General features: G+C 38.5%; 1 protein-coding gene across 1 annotated transcript in view; it reads right to left on the bottom strand.

The window, feature by feature from the left end:
• Positions 1 to 19,057, bottom strand: part of dscamb (Down syndrome cell adhesion molecule b) — a 114,476-nt gene that overhangs the window by 25,911 nt on the left and 69,508 nt on the right. Inside the window, exons 5-11 of the mRNA XM_034700402.1 lie at positions 18,565 to 18,843; positions 17,266 to 17,541; positions 14,688 to 14,984; positions 13,343 to 13,615; positions 10,563 to 10,841; positions 9,275 to 9,394; positions 5,699 to 5,878 (exon numbers count right to left, since the gene is read on the bottom strand). Of these exons, the coding sequence (XP_034556293.1) occupies positions 5,699 to 5,878; positions 9,275 to 9,394; positions 10,563 to 10,841; positions 13,343 to 13,615; positions 14,688 to 14,984; positions 17,266 to 17,541; positions 18,565 to 18,843 (1,704 nt within the window). The remainder of the gene's footprint in view (positions 1 to 5,698; positions 5,879 to 9,274; positions 9,395 to 10,562; positions 10,842 to 13,342; positions 13,616 to 14,687; positions 14,985 to 17,265; positions 17,542 to 18,564; positions 18,844 to 19,057) is intronic.

The following is a 19,057-nucleotide window of genomic DNA, read 5'->3' as shown; positions in this document are numbered from 1 at the left end:
ACATAGAAAAATAGCTACATTTGTGCAGTTGGAGATTTTTTCAATCTCTCTGTGACCTTGAGTGCGTGTGTTTGAATGTGAGGCTGAAACGTGTTACATGTTCATGCATTCAAGATTGCTACCGTGTGATGTAGACCGCAGTATCTAAAATGTTCTACAATCTGCACCCATCTTGGTCGTGCTTCAGTGGCCCGCGCTGAGGTGAGCCAACTTGCTTCCTTCTCATCTCATCTCTATGCATCCACTGTGCAGCACTCGCAGGGCCCCGGGCAAAACGTAATCTTTTTGATAGCCCATAATTGCTCGGTTGATGTATATTTTTTAATATCCAGCAATATTGCAGGGGCATGGTAATAAAACACAGGCGGGTAGTGTGAGTAGGAAGAGGGGAGGCAAGGGAGAAAGAGAGAGCTGAGGGGGTAGAGAAAAAAGGAAAGGGAGGGGAACAAAGACAAAAAGGTGCTGACAGGGGATAGAGGGATAAGATGGAATAGAAGTTACTCCTTTCTGATCTTCTGAGCAAAGTCACGTTCTCCTTGAACTTTCTGACACTGGATACTGTTTCAGAATATTCATATAGAAAATTATGAAAATATATTTTACAGAAGCTTGAAGCATAATTCAAGGGCAAAAATTAGTTCAGTAGATGGATGTTTGATTACAAACAGCTTATTCTTATTTACCTTAACCCATTGATTATGCCAGTTATAATAACTTTTGCTCAAAGATGTTAAAAGTTTCAGCTGGCTATCTAACAATCAATCAATTGATCTTTATTTATATAGCGCCATATCACAACCAACATTATATCAAAACATTTTTTACAAACATAGCAGGTCTAGACCATACTCTATGTTAAATTATTAACAAAGACCCAACATCAAGACAGGATATGATCCAGTCCCCTCTTACAGACAGGACTCTTATCTAATCTTAATCCACCATAACGTGGCACCTTGCAGTATTTAGCTAGTTACAGCAGCAAGGAAAAACTTCCTTTTAACAGGCAGAAACCTCAAGCAGAACCAGACTCATGTTAGACAGCAATATGCCTTGACCAAGTTGGGGTTTATTAGCTAGCAGTGACTCTATTACTGCCTATTGATGATTTTTGAATACATTATGACTCATTTTGAAGTTAAATCCCTGCAAAATGTAGCCTCAACATCCATACTGTAAATGATATTGTGCTGAACACTGAGGCTAAAACTGTGCGCAAACTGACCTTGCCAACTTCTGCAGCTTTCGTTAGAGCCAATACACTTGCATCAATACCTTCACATAAACTTTTGTATTTGAGTTTTTTAAAAACTCTTTCAGTGTTGAGTGTTTCTCTTACAGCAGCCCTATGTACACCACTACAGCCAAGAGCGCTTTAGTTCAATGTGAAGATTTGATTTGTGCCCCATTTGATAGGGGAACCAGTGTGTTTGAGTTTTGGACAAATAGACAAAACAAGGCATTTGTTGATGCCACTTTGCCATGGGTTTGTAGTTCGATCTTACTGTCTTATCCAATAATTCATTAATAAATAAAATGCAGAATATGATTATTACACATTGCTGTATAATTTAGGATCTAAGGGCTGTAATATTCCATTCATACAGAAATATATTCAGTCTACCAAGCAGCATTTTTCAGCAATTATTTTTGTCACTTAATAGGTACATATTGATATTGTGATTTGGAGAGAGGACTTACTGCAAAACATGTAGACACATTAAAGAGATAGATCATTTTTTTTAAAATATATGAAGCATCATTTCATTGCAGGAAATGTAAGAAACAAATATAGCAGGAGTGTGCAAATAGAGCAGACAAAAATGCACACTGCTTTCCTTTGAGCCACTTGGTTGGCTTCTAATTGTAGTATTGACTGATTTAAACGAGGCTGAAATGCACTTAAGAGTTCCAGCGTCTCTCTCACACACGCACACATGCATGCACGCACACACAAGCATGGTGATCTGCAAACACATCGATGCACAAATAAAGACATGTTAAATAAATAAACCTAAAGAAAATATAATATTACAAAAAGCATCTTGAGTGTTATTGGTCCAGATTTAGGTTTAAATGGCATAAAACAGGATCTGTTGATGAGCATGGAATGACAGAGCAGCCATCAGAAGCAGAGGAAGACAGCACAGTATATTACCATAGGCCAAAGAACTTTTAGCTATTTCCTGTAATGTGAATTATTATAGCAGTGGAGATGACACATCAATTCTAAGTGAATCATAAATGACTAAGAGGTTTCAAATGACACTCAAGAGAAACGTAACTCTAGAGTAAATTGACTGAGTGTGAGTGTGAAAGGGAGTCGTATTAACATGTGTTTGATCCATATGCTGTGTGACTGATGATGACATGTTTAGGTGCTCAAATAAAGGCGTTGTTAGCATGATGCAGTATTTATCAATGTGTTTAATAAACAGTAGTTTGTGTGAATTAGTTCTGAGATAAGCTGGAAATTGAAAGACCTCAACTAGATATTAACAACGTTCTGTAATCACTGGATTGTTGTAGGATGAAGTAACCAATGAATGCTAGTGTTTGTATGGTTTGAAATGTTACTAAATTATACTGTACGTTTGAGAAACAGTAGAAATATATCTGTGCAATGTAATTAAAACCTAAATAACTCTTAACTCTCAATATAAAAGCTTGACATTGGTGAAGTTGGCTATAAATTACACGAATTTACACGAATGGGCCCTCACACCCTTGCGCACATTTGAAACTGTTACAGCAGCCTGGTGTGTAGCAGGATCTGCATGTGCAACAAGCATTACTGTCCTTCATGCATGTTGGCGTGTGATACTCCACACCCTGTTGCGAAAGTTGTGGTTTGGAGTAAAATGCAGAGGTCAAGTTCGATTCAGTAGGAACCCTGTACTGAGGGTCGATTTTGGCATTCACTGAGGCTGGTGCCCTTCCTTTTGAGTTAAGGATATGCAAGAGGATTTTTTGTAGGTCTTGATTTCATAAATATGCACAAGAATTTGTGCATGTAAGTGAAAAAGAACTCTATGGGAAGGGTTATTTGAGTCATTGGAAAATTATCTACTTTCAATTAAATCAATTTATTTAATAATGCACCCAAACAGACTCCACCCTCTATGTATTTACTCTTTTTTTGCTTCTCCCTCACTCAGTCTCTTTTCTTTTCTATCTCCTCTTTTTCTTTCCAACTGAGTTATTATCATTAACTTTTTTTTCATCCCTTTTGGTCTTAGAGCCACTACTCTTATTGATTGCTAATATTATTATCTTTCTTTCTTTTTTGTTCACCCTTTTTGTTTTCTTTTTGTGTTTGTTTTTTTGGTTTTTGTTTTGTTGTGGTGTTTTATTTCATTTTATTTTATTTTTCTTGTTTTTGTTTTGTATTGGGTTCCCTTTTCCCCCTCTCTTCTCTTCTGTTTTCTCTCTCTTCACAAATGTATAAATGTGTCCTTCCATGTTTTGTAATGTTTGTACTTGTTAGTATGTCTGTATCGACTACATGTTTATACACTAATTGGTGAATTATAAAATAAATAAAAAACATATTCAAAAAATATATATTAAATCTTTCCTAAGGGGGGCAATAAAAGTATCAATATTTTGCTATATGTCCAAAGCAAAAATAAACGTTTTTTTTTTATAAATGATGTTTTCTGAGCAGTAAAATAGACAATGTGTGAAGTGAATGGATTAATATTGTATATATATGACATGCAAAGAACAATAGTTGTTTGAAAAATATGATTTGGAGTCTTTGAGTATCAAGAAAATAGAACGTCTTTGATTTATAATATAAGCTGTAAGTTTATCTTATACCATTTATGTGAATAAAACTGTTACATATAAGACGGCAGTGAAGCTAGGAGAATATGCTTTGAATGAGAGCTAGGCAACCATAGCTCTGAGCAATCGCAGAGTATGTTCATCTGGTCACACTCTCTCTCTCCTCTACTCTGATAGATTATACAACTGAATAAAAAGATCAATGAAAATGAAACTAAGCCTGCTTATATTCTATCATCTCTCACATCATTATGAGATGCATGAAAACAAAACAAACTATACATAACCCACTGCACTTTCCGGTCTGTCCAATAGAGGTATTTTGTTGTTCATCTTTTATGAACACAAAATATACTGTACATTGAACAGCAGAGGGCTCTCAGCAGGGTGGAGCAGTGGGATTGGTGTCAAGGCGGCTGACCAGAGTCTTTATGTGTGTGTAATAGTCACACACACACACACGCACGCACGCACGCACGCACACACGCACGCACACACACACACACACACACACACACACACACACACACACACACACAAACACACACAGGAAAGTAGGCCAAAACAGAAAAGCTCAATTTTTCTCACCCCTGCATGTCACATATTACTACTGCTGCTTCCCTGTATTACACGAGATCTTATTCACTTCTATATCCATTAAGTTAAAATAAATAATAAAAAGTTTTGTGCTTGGCTTTAGAAATGCCGCTGAGAGTTGACTAAATTGTATTTTTCAGCCACAGTTTTCTCTCTCTCTCTCTCTCTCTCCTTGGTGGAATATGGAAGAAGAAATGTTTGGACAGCCATAGGTCAACTTGCTGCATAGCAACTGGGTGCTACAGTCAGCAAAGTGACCTATGAAAACACAGAGAGCATGCTCGTCTCTGCTTAGCCTGCTGCTGCAGCCCTGACAGTTTCACACAGCAGCAGCTCCCAACCATGTACACTGCAAGGCCTAATTACAGTGACACATGAATATCCATGACATGTCAGCTGGTATTAACGATAACAAGTGCTGATTTATCCAGGAGGAGAGTTCCACACAAAATTATTTAGCTGGCTTCTCTTTGAACAGAAAGGTCAGAGATCAGGGTCAGCTTCAACTTCTATCCCATCAGACTCAATCAAATACTTGTAACCTTCTTTTACTGTAATATAGATATACATATACATATACATACATATACATACATAAACATATACATATATATATATATATATATATTTATATATATATATTTATATTTGTATTTTTGACAGAGAGGAAAGAGAGAAGAATTAAGAAAAGAGAGAAAAGGCTCTCTATCAAGTTGGAGAATATTTGCACAAGGAAACAAAGCCCTACTTACATCTGATCACCATTAAATGAAAAACACTCCTAGCACTATAGGGAAGCTAAATGTTACTCTATGTTAATGCCTGCTGGAGGAAAGAGATCAGTAGTCAGGGTTATTCACATGCTGACTGCTTAAGAAAGCAGTGAAAACTCTCATACATACCAACATGCTTTGATATATTGACAATGGCCTACACTATTGTCACAAAGAGCTGGTTTTGCCATCTGCACTTTCTGGATAATTTGTTGCCAATCCATCTTCATATTTACCACATGTGTAGTCAGGAAAATGACTACTGTAATACTTAGGCTGTTAAAGTGTTTATTTTAGCTGGAGCTCATCACTGGCCATTTAGGCCAGTGAGGTGATGCTTGGAATAGATTATGTTTATCATTTGCACAGCTTGCATATTGAATTCCTTTTTACATCTCCCTTGGTGAACAACTTTAAGAGGAGCTATCTGGGAATCCTTTCGAAAGGATTCCTGACCCCGGTCCAACTCAGACATTAAAATACAGAATCATTACTGCCTATCAGCTGATATTGATCGTGCATCAGGCGCAGGCTCTTACTTTTGACAGTGAGGTACATGGACTTGCTGACATCAGCTCCAACGTCGTTGCTGACCTTACACAGGTAAAAGCCGCTGTCGTCCTCCAGCACATGTTTGATTAGCAGTGAACCATTGCTCAGCAGCTGGACACGAGAGCCGCTGTTCAGTGGGATGGGCTGAAACTGAGGGACCCCAGCACCTGGTGCAATGAAGAAGACAAAGGACAGAGAAAAAGGAGAGACAGTGTAGATAGAAACATTTAGTAATGAAAAAAAAAACGTTTCAATGTAGTCTATACAGAATTCATAAATGTACAAACATGCCTGTATATCAATCTGTTATTCTTAGTGTAGAAAAATATGTATAAAAGGAACATGTTTCTAGCAGTAAGTGTTAGTGTATGACTGTGTGCGTGTGTGTGTGTGTGTGTTTGACTGTGTGCGTGTGTGTGTGTGTGTGTGTGTTTGACTCTGTGTGTATGTGTGTGTGTGTGTGCGTGCGTGTGTGTGTGTGTACGTGTGTGTACGTGTGCGTGCACGCTCATTTGACCATGCGTCTGTGTTTACAGATTTGATGACAAACCCTGTCAGATTTGGGGTGTATTGTAAACATGTTTCTTAACACTGGGCCTAAATCCTTAAATCGCCAAACAGCTGCTGAGCACAGTGAAGCAGGCCAAGCTGCTGATGTGATGCAATCACAACAGACATAATGCTCATGTTTAACAAGACAGCAGACTGGTGTAGACAAACAACAGGCAGAACAGAGGGAGAGTCGGGAGGCTTTGCATTGCTGTTGGCCTTCAGCTCTGGAACAGACCAGTGAGAACAAGGGATGTGAACTGCAGCTAGGCAAGGAATTTTTCCACACTATTTATTCCTGTGAGTCAATTCTCTTGATTTATCACAGCATCTTTTTCTACCTGAGAAAATTGATCCAGAAGATGTTGTAATAATGATTAATAAATGGTCTGGGGCAGATTTGTAAGTTACTTAAGACAAGGAGAGTCTAATTGAAAGACAAGGATCTGTCAGATTTCAGGATAAGTACAGAAAAGCTTTCCTCACTTCTTATTGTAATTCTCAAAAGTTCAGTAAATTAACATTAGACTTCCATCACTGAATTATTGGGCTTGGAATGTATTTTGACTTTACCCATGTGTAATCAACACCTATCTTTTAATTGAAAATGATATGATCACTCTTTCCTTATGGTCTTCTCCCTGTCCCATTGAAAGTTAATAACCATAGACCTTTATGGAGTCCCTATGCTCCATTGTCTCTTAGGTGCCTCTGAGTTGCTGTCGTAGACGTCCTGCTGCTGTGGACGTTCCAGACTCCAGCTGCTACGGACGTGCCGGACTCCAGCGGCAACAGCTACTACTACTTCTACTATCCACCTCATTTCTATCATCGCTCTCTTTCTATCTTAGTCGGCTCTATTCATCTTTCCAACCCCAAATCAGTCAAAGCAGATGGCTGTCTAACATGAGTCTGGTTCTGCTGGAGGTTTCTGCCTGTTGAAAGGAAGTTTTTCCTTGCTGCTGTAACTAGCTAAATACCGCAAGGTGCCACGTCATGGTGGATTAAGATGAGATAGGATTGCGTCCTGTCATTAAGATGGGACTAGATCGTATCCTGTTTTGATGTTGGGTCTTTGTTGATAATTTAACATAGAGTATGGTCTAGACCTGCTATGTTTGTAAAAGCGTCTTGAGATACCGTTTGTTGTGATTTGGCGCTATACAAATAAAGGTTGATTGATGGTCAAACAATGCAGTATGTCATTCATCAATGACAGTCTGAAATCTAAAGAATATGTCATTGACAACAAATCTTTAAGGCTAACATCTTTAAAGCGGCCTGGCTTATGTTATATTTAATGATTAAAGCACTGTATTCCACCTTGCTCATGTAGTATTAAACACATGTGTGAACTAAGCCAGACGTTGCATGAGCTCTTGTTAAAGTAAGCGTGTAGAGATTAGGCTATTTAGTGAGCTGTGGGTTTTTCTTTTTAATTAAAATGCAGTCAAGTGGCTGTGGCAAGTAAAGGGTCAAGTGGTGACTTTGTTCCTGCTCCCCTGGCTCTGAGAAAGAGAAAGAGCGGCAAAGGAGAGAGAAGGAGCCAGGGAGATGCATTCTTCCTTGAATTATGGATTTTACATATCCAAATGGTGCAAGTCGTTATGCTAATAGTAGTTGACCTTTACTTACTGTTCCATATCTCCCATAGACACTCATCTGGCTCTTAGCTACTTCTGGAGCAGTAAAAGTATGCCAGACAGCCATTCTCCGGACAAACTACACTCCAGCCTACAACTAATTAGACAATAGCATCCCAAAGCTTCACACGCTGGATATATTTTCTTCACACGTAGGTGATTTTCATTACCTTTTGACTTTGACTGAAAACCTGAGGTATAGAAATAAGCGAAAAGACCCTGTTAAACATAAAACCAACCTTAATTCTAAAACTCTGATTGAGCTGACACAAAGAGACATGGCTAAGCCTGATCTCTACACTCTGATCAGGATGGGTCAGACATTACTAATCAGGCATGAGGCCTTCTTGTTTTACATCTACACACAAACAGACATACACAAACACGCACGCACACACAAATCCAATCAAAGGGTCAAAAAACAGATCTGATTCTGTCTCATGCCTTTGATCATGGAGCCTTGGAACACACACATACACACACACACACACACACACACCACACACACACACACACACACACACACACACACACAAAACTAATGCTCACGCACCACTCTTCATTGGTTGTTGTCCCTCTGTTGGTGAAGCTTTCATCCCTAGTTATATGGATGATGGAACAAACACCTGGGGCCCCTCTTCATCTGCCCTGCTCAAGTGGCTGAACGCACCTGCTGCCTCCCTCCCTGCCTGTCTGTTTCCTAGCGTTCCATCTCTGCCTATGTGTATCTGTTTTCTGTCCGTTTTTATCTCTCTCTTCCTGATGACTCTCTAATGATGCAGGTGGAACCCCTGCAAGCCCCCAGCCCATGTTTATAGTACAGATGGCTGTGTGTGTTTGTGTATCAAACACATATACTGTGACTTTGGGAAAAGCAAATGGAACCCACTCATCTGTAAAAACACAATTACAGCCATACCAGCTGCGTACAGCACTCACCTTCATCCACACCTGCTTTAAGATACACAAGACTGGGACTGAGTTGTGGTCCAGTGTTGCATGCATAACTGTGCTCTATTTGGGAAAATCATTAACAATCATAATATCCCTTGAGAATACAACTCATAAATATATTTGTTTTCCTAATATTTGTCATTGCAGTAAAAAAAAAAAAAAAAATCTAACATGATTTGAAATTTTCCTTTCACACATAAAACTCTATTTCCAAAAGAAGCACCAATTGTAAAAGACCCTTCAAAAAAATGTGACATGCCCTTTGAAGTAATAAATGTGCGTGTTTGTTTAGAGAGCAACAGAGCAACCTTGTGACTGGGGAAATTAGTGTGAATGCAAAAATCATATTCTTTTCAAAAATAATAATGATGCTTATGTTGTTGACTTATTCAATTACAACATGCTGTGCTTATGTACCTTTAGAGTGTTCCCATACAATAGTGGGTGGTGGGTAGCCTTCTGCTGAGCAGTTCAGGGTCACAGTTTTCCCATAGATCCCATCTTGATCTTCAGGCTGAACCACAAACTGAGGAGGAACTGTACACACAGATAAATGAAAGTAACTGTAGACATTGAAATACAGCATTTTCTTTTTTGTCTTATTTATATGTCTTTACTGTGTTTGGAAGTTTTTTCTCTAGCTAACTCTACATCATTATAAATTATAAGTAAGAGGATAAGGGTCGCTGCAAATTTCTGTTTGGAAGTTAAGCCAGTTAAATTACATCTAAAAAATTTGACTTTTATTCTGAAGATTGAATTTAGAATTCTGATATTCAATTTTTTTTCTTTCAGAATTCAGAATTTTTTCTCAGAATTCTGAAATTAAAGTCAGAATATTGAAAAAAGTGTCAGAAAAAAATATTGTTTTTACTGGCCTTACCTCCGAAAATATTTTGCAGTAGCCCTTATCTTCTTCAGTAATATTTACAGGCAGACATACAGTGACATTTTTTACTACTAAGGCTATGCTATAAGCTTAGACTGCCAGGGGAACTGACCCACTGGGATCCTATCTCATCCCTCTCCCCCCCATCCCCCCATCACTTAGTTTAACTCTCCCTGTCCCATTAAAGTTACAAACCCTTGTCTCGTAGGTTCCTCTAGGTCACTGCCGTAAATGGCCTGCTGCTGTGGACGTTCCAGACTCCAGCGGCAACAGCTACTACTACTACTACTAGTACTACCATCCTCCTCATCACTATCATGTCTCTCTCTCTCTCTCTCTCTCTCTCTCTCTCTCTCGCTCTCTCTCTCTCCTTTCTCCTTTTTCCTCTATCCCTCTTTCCAACCCAAACTCAGTCCAGGCAGATGGCCGTTTAACATGAGTCTGGTTCTGCTCGAGGTTTCTGCCTGTTAAAAGGAAGTTTTTCCTTGCCGCTGTAACTAGCTAAATGCTGCGTGGTGCAATGCTCATGGTAGATTAAGATGAGATAGGATTTAGTCCTATCAGTAAAATGGTAATGGATCGTACCCTGTCTAGATGTTGGATCTCTGTTAATAGTTTAACATAGAGTATGGTCTAGACCTGCTATGTTTGTAAATGTTTTGATATAATGTTGGTTGTGATATGGCGCTATACAAATAAAGATTGATTGATTGGTACTGCAGAGATGAACTATAATGACAACCTGTACATACTACAGATCACGATAGTCTGACAGGTTCCATCAGTTACACAATCTGTTCCTGTGTGCTTCCTCACCTCTCACGATGAGCTGACTCTGGTGTTCCACGGCAGCAGCCTCATTGCGGGCAATACAAGTGTAGTTTCCATTGTGGTCTGGTGTCAGGTTGGAAATGCGCAGTGAGCTGGTAAAGTCAATGTTGTCCACAGTAACACCCAGGCTGATGGGGATCGGCCTTCCATCTTTCTGCCAGGTGATATCCAGTGGTCGGTCACCTGACATGACCACGCAGGGGATGAACACGCGTTGACCGATGGTGAAACGCTGAAACTCAAAGGGCTGAATGTAGGGAGGGACTGCAGACAGAGGAGGAAAGAAACGCACAGATCTAATGTGACTTTAAGTTTCAAAGAATAGCTTAATTCCCTGGCTTTTCACAGGTCCTGTGTCCTTTTCTCAGATCTGATACAATCTTCTAACTGTCTTGCTATACAGAGGTCATAGAAGGAACACAATAGACGTGAATATTAAATCATTCTATAAAAATTCCTAGTTATTCTTAGACTGGAACATTCTGTCCTTTCAGCACAAGAAGCTACAAGAGCGCAAAAAAGGGAAAAAAAAAACAGAACTAAAGAACTTCATGTGAATCATTCAGTCAACTGAAGCCAAACTTTTTCTCCTAATAATAATTATCTATTAAAGTAACAACCTACCTACTTCCCAATTTGCCAAGCAACAACCTACTATGTTATCCAGATCTGAAATGCTGATTACACAAACAGCTCTGTTATGTGAAAACAAGTGTTTAAAGTCCATCTGGCTGAATAAAACAACAACACAGTTATAAATAAGATTTATCTAAATTGCCTAAGCTTTATTCACTGGAAAACCTTCAGTCATCACACAAGTCATCTTTGTTTGAGTGTCCAGTGAGTTCAAATAACACTGAAATAAGCAGCACTTTAGCACCTTATTTAATTCACAACAAAGTGGAGATAATGGACTCTAGGGATCCCCAAAGACACTTCCGCATTTTAAGCATGAGCAGAGTAAATTAACAAATGCACTCGCTCTCTATAGCACCTCTGGGAAGTGTTGCTTTATATCATCACTCTCTTTTTAGCTCTCACTCTCTCACTCGCCCCAATGGAAAGTGTAATATAGTGACAACAACCTAGCATATTGTAAAGCAGGAAGGAAATGGGGCATAATAGGAAAGCCCTTTTTAGTATAACCCATTACAGTTGTAAGATCTCAGCGGAGATCAGTCACTTGGCTCTGTAATATCAGCTGCGCTGACGCGTCTTCATTTGATACTGTGATATCCTAAGGAATATAAGGTAGATTAATTTATAAAATAAAGTATGTAAGTGTATCTATTATCTATCAAGTGAACGGTATTTCTAGTAAATCAGTTATTGGATTCACGTATAGACAGAGGGCAACAAACAGAAGTGCCTTACAAAAGTGCTTTCCATTTCCATCATGCTTGATAAGAGATCAGTGGCCTGTTGCACCAGATCTGCACAAGTTAAGTCCGAAGTTAGGGTGCTAAGTCCACCCTAAACCATAGGTTGAATCTAGTTGGTTCGTACTTTAAGTTGTGTCATTGTTTGGTTGCACCACAGAGACTTAAGGATCATCTTAACTAGTCGACTGTATTGCCAAACTAACATGATATGACGTTTTCACTCGGCTTGGCCAATCAGTGAACAACATTTTTTCTTGATGGGGTATTTGTTTAAATGCTAACTCCCATTAGCCTCATTGCCTCTAAACAAGCTAACAGCTAATCATGCCATAAATCCTGTTAATCGACAAACAGCAACATAAAGTAAGTTAAATATGACATATCATGTTGATATGTTGATAAATAATCTATAGTATAAAATAACAGTGACATTGAGTGGTGACATAGTCAACTACAACATACTGTACATTAATAAAACAGTACTCTAATGTTGTGAAGATGTACGGTAATTATCTCCACTCATGGGAAACGAAAGTGTCATCATAAGTTTATTATTCATTTAATCTATCCCAGAGAGCGTGTTGTTGACACATCACAGCTGGTCAAACTCTCTGCTCTCATCTTAGAAAACAGAACGCCATGACAACCAATCTTTTACTGAGGACTTTACACTTACTCAGAGCTAGGTGTTCAATTTAACATGTTACTTATGCCCATGTTGGAATTATCTCTGCTGGTGCAACGCCCAAAACATTAGTAGATTGAAAAACTCCATCCTAAATTAGAAATTACATTTAAGCTACGTTTGAACTTACACACAGCTGGTGCTACCCAACTGGCATTAAACTATTACCACACAGACTTGGTATGAAGAAAGAAGAATAACATTTTGCTAACTACCACTTTAGAGTAGGTTGATTCTACTTTTTTGGTTATTTTAGCAAAAACATAAAAAAAAAAATGAAGGGAACAAGTTAAATAGGACCAGTACAAAAATAAGCATACAAACAAATGATTGTGTTTTCTTTTTTTATATGAATCACAGTTTATTGCATTGGGGAGTTTAAAAATAATAAATAAATAAAATAAATAATGAATAAATACACTGATACATTGATAAATAAATAAAACTAAACTAAATAAATACATAAAATGATAGTAAATAATAGTAAATAAAAAAATCTAAATCAAAACTGGTAATAAAAATAACTTGAGGAATAATTCTAACTTCTAGTAGGAGGGGTCTGTTACCTATGAGAGGTGCCAGGCACCGATATGAGAGTGATTATTATTTCCTAGTCTCACTCTCAGCAAGAGAGCACTAAATTGTAGTCAAGCTGAGATTCAACAAAAAAGTAACCTCTAAAGCTTTATGTGACTTACCTCTCACACGAAGATGGACACTCTGAGAGTCCATCTTGTTGGGCTGGACCATCACCTTGCAGTTGTACTCGCCAGCATCGACCTGCTGCACATTCGTCAGCTTTAGAGTGCCGTTGTTTTCAAACGCTCGCTGTCGGTGGTTAAAGGGTAGCAGTGCCGAGTTTTTGTACCACTTTATAGAATAGTAAGGGTAGCCAATCACACGGCAGTGAATGAAAGCATCCCGTCCGGCAATCGCTGTGATATTTTTCATTGGACGAATGCTGGCACGGCCTAGAAGGGGACAGAGAATGAGAGGAAGATCCTCTATAAAGCAATTCAATGGAAAGGACATCAAGTGAATGGTGTTTTGTTTTCAGTGTTGTAAGTACACATATACGATTCATAGTTATTTTTAGAATTTGAAAGAGAAAGGATTAACTGTGAGGAATATTTCTCTACATAGCTATAAAAATGCTACCTGCCACCAAAATACTTATTCAGAGGAGTGGTTGGTTATTGCTTTTCTTGTTTGTTCTACCACAGGATCTTAGGCTTAACTCAAAGTAGGAGGCGTTACTGTGACAAGCACTAACCATCTGTGGATTATTTAAATAATGCTGTATTCCTGATTCTAAGTATAACTCTGCTCTTGCTCCCCACCATAATAACAGTAAAACATTCTGTGTCTCATAAAATGGAAACAGAGTAATTGCTTTATCATCAGGTTGTAGGGAGTTGAATTGGCTGCTTCAGTAAACATACACACAGACACAGACATGAACTCTCTCACACTCACACACACACACACACTCACACACACACACACACACACACACACACACACACACACACACACACACACACACACACACACACACACACACACACACACACACACACACACAAACACGAGCAAACCGTAAATAAATTAATTCATGTACACGGAAGAAATATCATATCTCCTGGCAATTTACAAAACCAGTCCAGTTTGGAACCCAATATCTAGATATGCTTATGTGCATCACACCACAGTGAGTCATTCTATTTAAAAATACAGCCATGTAGGAAAATCTCAGTAATAGTTTGATGGAAAAAATACATCCTAAAAACATTACACACATACACACAAATTAAAAAGGACGATAAAAGGAGATGTGATTAAAGGTGTAACAGCAGAGCGGAAATTGCCCTCTAAAATAAAATATATAAAGAGAGTTCCTCCCAAAGGCATCATCATATCCTCAAACCCAAAATAATAACCAGCACTTATGTATCACAACTTCTGACTAGCCAACTGGACAAAGACACAGAGACAGACAGGTATGTGTATTGTTGTTCTTGGAGGATCTGATTTGACAAGCACCTCTTACGTTTATTCGAGCCTGGTGATACACGACCCCGGCCGAGTTGCTGCACGTGCACCTGTACGACCCTCCATCCAGCACCTGGGTGTGTGTGACATTGAGCTGGCTAACCACATGGCCCTCGTGAGTCTCGTAACGTCCCAGGTGATGGTGGCTGTCTTTGATGACAGGGTCCTCGTCCAGAGACCAGGAACACCTGGGAGGGGGTGTGCCCTTGACGTTGCAGACCAGGAAGACAGGCTCGTTGGGGTTGACCACCTTCTCGCTGAAGGATGACAGGATCTTTGGAGTACCATCTGTGGAGGGGGAGCAGGTAGGGAAAGATGCAGGTTAAGAGTTGTAAAGCTGTGACCACATGCTGGTTTACAAAAGTTTTCAAAGTTAGCTGACTACAACCAAAAACTTGTTTTAAATCTCCTGGACACCATCCACAAACCTTGTCTCCAACTGCCTACAACGCCTCTCCATACAACAAACTCTCAAATCTTTCCTTTCTTAGAATAACTTTGCTCTAAGAGTGAAAGATTTCATTACATTATCAGTTGATGTTTGGTTCATCTAACTTAGCTGTTATTAATAAGTGATCAGAATGAGTAATTTTTTGTTTTATAAATCAGATAAAGTAGGGACAAGCACAGCAAGAAATAGTGGTATTTTTGGAAGCTATGTCAGATTTATTCTTAGTCTTAGTCTTTGGACAAAAACACCTATTAGTTTTATTCATATTTTATAATACATTCCACTCTTTTAAGACTTTTACTTGGGTAATGCCTGGATTCCTTATCGAAGTTGTATTATCTAGCCTGAACCAGTGAATTAATACAATGCTGCGATGCTGATCTATTAAGGTAAGAAAATTGCGTAACACACAGATAAAAGTGGTAATATAGAGAGATGTATTTATTTCAAGTTGAGAAACAATTATCATTTTTTAGCAGCTATGGCTACATTAAATTTATACAAGATTGACCTGGACAGGAAGTCAGGCATCAGAAGCGCATGGAACATCCGCTACAATTTCAAAAATGAAAACCATATACTGACTCCTGACCGTTTAAAATATCGTATATATCAGAAATACTCATTGATTATGGATGTAATTGTTAGAAGTTACAAACAGCCACATGTCCATGATCCATGTCAACCACAACAGGCATTTAAGATGATAACTTTGTCAGAAGGTAACAGGACAACAAAGTAGTGCACAATTACTAATATTAAACTCATCTAAACCAGCAAAAATGAAACCTTATAGTTATGCAGCATACTCAGTAATGATAGAAGCACAAAAAAATTAATGGAATATTATCCAAATGAGCAGTAATTCAAACACAGAAAGGCTCTGTAACCTTTTGTTTGTATGTTGTTCTCTCTATACTGGGCCCAGCTGATCCTGGCAGTTCACTCCGCTCTGAACTGCATCATCATCTGTCATGACTTGGAGTTGATCAAACCTCTGTGAAACGTCTCATCAAATATGCTCTCTAACATAAAACCAAACTAGGAATAACTGAGGCAATGGTGTAGCTGGTTGTAGCTTTGTCACTGACTTGCATCAAGAAGTAGTCATCAATGAAAATGAGCAAGATGCATGGAGGCAGTGTGAATTTCTACCTGCACTGTACCCGTCAACTAATTCAGTCAGTTACAGGAATACATTGGTTGTATATTGACAGACGGATGGATGGGTTCTGAATGTCCAACAGCCCAATGCTAACGTTTTAGCCCTGTCTCTTCCCATAAACGAAAGCAGAATATAATCTAGTCAGATTTTTTCTTTTATCATCGATAATGTATTTTTAGATCGTAATCCTCTCAACTTTGTTATGGAAAAAAAAGGTTTTCGTCATAAATTTTGCGAAAACTAATTTACAGTGGTGGAAAAATTGACCCTATAATCGCTCCACACTCAAGATAAAACAAAAGAAACATAACAAGAGTATGTGGCAAAAACCTTTACACAGTGCAGAAGACCAAACAGTTTTTTCAAAAATGTTACAAAAAGAAAAAAGAAACACATCATGTCATCCAACTGTCACCCTCTTATCAGTTACCATGGACTGTGATATTATTGTAAGTAGGTGTGTTTTTACTGTGGGCTGCTTTTGTCCAGATCCCCATTCATTGGCTTTCATTATAAGCAGTAATCCAGGAGCCTTCCTCACAGACACAGAAAGAGGTTAGCTTTTGAAATATCTATGTGCGCCTGCTGCAGCTCTCTGATAATGTAGATCTGTTCCACATGATTATAGATTATCAATATCTTCTTTTTACAGCTCCCTGGCCACTGGAGACAGTTGCCTGAGCAACGCTGCCAATGTAAGCTGCAGGATTCAAAAGTGTGTGTGTGCATCCATTTTTGTATGTGTTTGTGGAGTCTGGGACAATCATTCTAAAGGTGGCCAATAGCAGAGTCACAACAGGCTGCCATTAACACATAAGCCTGTATTGATCTTCAAGACCTGAATCTGTTTCTGCTAACTCACTGATTATGCATAGGACAGCTGCTACAGTGAGGCCTTTGGTCAGCACTTGTTTATGTGCCTCACCCTTCGAATTAGTATGTACACATCTTACCTTCAAGAATGACCTGCACAAAGTCCTGTGCAGACATTTTGCCCTTCCTGGAGAAGCATTGGTAGGCCCCGCCATCACTCTTTGACATCCCCTCCATGATGAGGTTCTCTCGGTTAAGCCCAGTGAAACGAACATTGTTACCAGGGTAGATGATCTCTCCATTACGGTACCATGATAGCTCATACTCGTCTGAGCCACTCACGCTACATGACAGAGACACCTTGCTACCCACACTGCCTTTCACCTTCCGGGGGCTGACCACTGCTTTCAAGGGCTCTAAGCACACAAACATAAGAACAAACATTTCAGTGTCTTAAATATTCAGTATAACTGATTGTAAGACTGATAGCAAGAAAGAAGTGTGTTAGAGGAAAAAGTTCAGGTGGGATTTAAGAAATATGGAGACAAAGGGTAGAATGTTTTCACTTGAAAATAATTAGTACAATCTCATTGAGTCACTGACAGAAAAATATTAAACAGCAGTTTAAGTTAAAATTTTGGTTATTATTTTAAGTTATTTTTTAAAAATACAAATACAAATAAAAATAGAATAATAGCTTCCATCTTCACATTATGTTTTATAAACTTGTTCTTGTTGGTTCTCTATTTCTAATTCTAACGATATTTAATTGGTTAGGTCTCAACATAATAATTCTGAATGTGTCATGCTTGACTTCATAGTTATAATATATTAACTGTAAAAATGTTAGCTTTATTTTGATATTATTAAAATAAAATAAACGATTCAACACTAATAATAATACATTTAATACATACATTTAATACATACAAAAGTAATGAAATAAAATAAAATCAATCAATCATTAAATCAATCAATCAGTCCTGTTACAGTATTTTAAAATAATCATTAGTTGCAGCCCTCCTCTGATCCTCAATTTTCATTACTGTGTTTATTTTCATATCATTAATCAAACTGGATCAGACTAATACCTCCCTAATACAATCCCGCATACCTCCATAATCCCATGATGATATCCTCAAATACCTCCCCTCCCCACGTGTTCACACACCAGGTATTTTTGATTATGTTATAGATTCATAATTTATAAATTTAACATTTTTAACCTGGGCAAAACTTGTATTTCTGCTTGATAAGAGACTTAAAAATCGATAAGGACAATGAAATCCAAGAAAATTTTCAGGTAGACATATATCAGTTTGTTAATATTCAGTGAAATTGTATTATATTGTTTCAACAAAGATGAGCAGACCTACATACAGGCAAGAAATAACAGAAAAAGAAAACTGGTGATCACCTCCATTCTATAAAAGACTTACGTTTGACATACAGGCGTCCCATGACCTCAGCGTTGCCGTAACTGTTCCATACTTCACAAACGTACGTCCCGGAGTCACTTGGCTGTGTGCTTTCTATCAGCAACCCTGTGATGGTCTGGCGGAAGCGGCTGTCAGGCTCTAAAGGGCTGTTGTCCTTCAACCAGCGGTATTTGGGCGTTGGGTAGCCTGAGGCCTTACAGGACAGCTCCACCCGATGATTAATCATCACCTCTAGGTGGTCAAAGCCGTCCAAGATGCTTGGCTCAGCATTGGTGGGGTCTGGGAGGAGTCGGGAATTTAGTGTTAATTAGTGGTGAGCCTTTCCAGGCGCTTGACAGTACTTTTTCAGTATTGATTCCAAGGGTCAGTTTCAGTTCTTACATGCAGTCTGTTTTGTTACGTGTGGGAGGAGTGGTGTGTTCCAAAAAAATTTGTTAGGGAACTTATTGTCCCCCATAGTCAAATCAGAGAATGTGCCATGGGTCAATTCCTT

The sequence above is a fragment of the Notolabrus celidotus genome, chromosome 14, assembly GCF_009762535.1.
Source record: "Notolabrus celidotus isolate fNotCel1 chromosome 14, fNotCel1.pri, whole genome shotgun sequence".
Classification (NCBI taxonomy): domain Eukaryota; kingdom Metazoa; phylum Chordata; class Actinopteri; order Labriformes; family Labridae; genus Notolabrus; species Notolabrus celidotus.
Note: the sequence above shows the minus strand (reverse complement) of the source record. Positions and strands in the feature narration are given on the sequence as shown.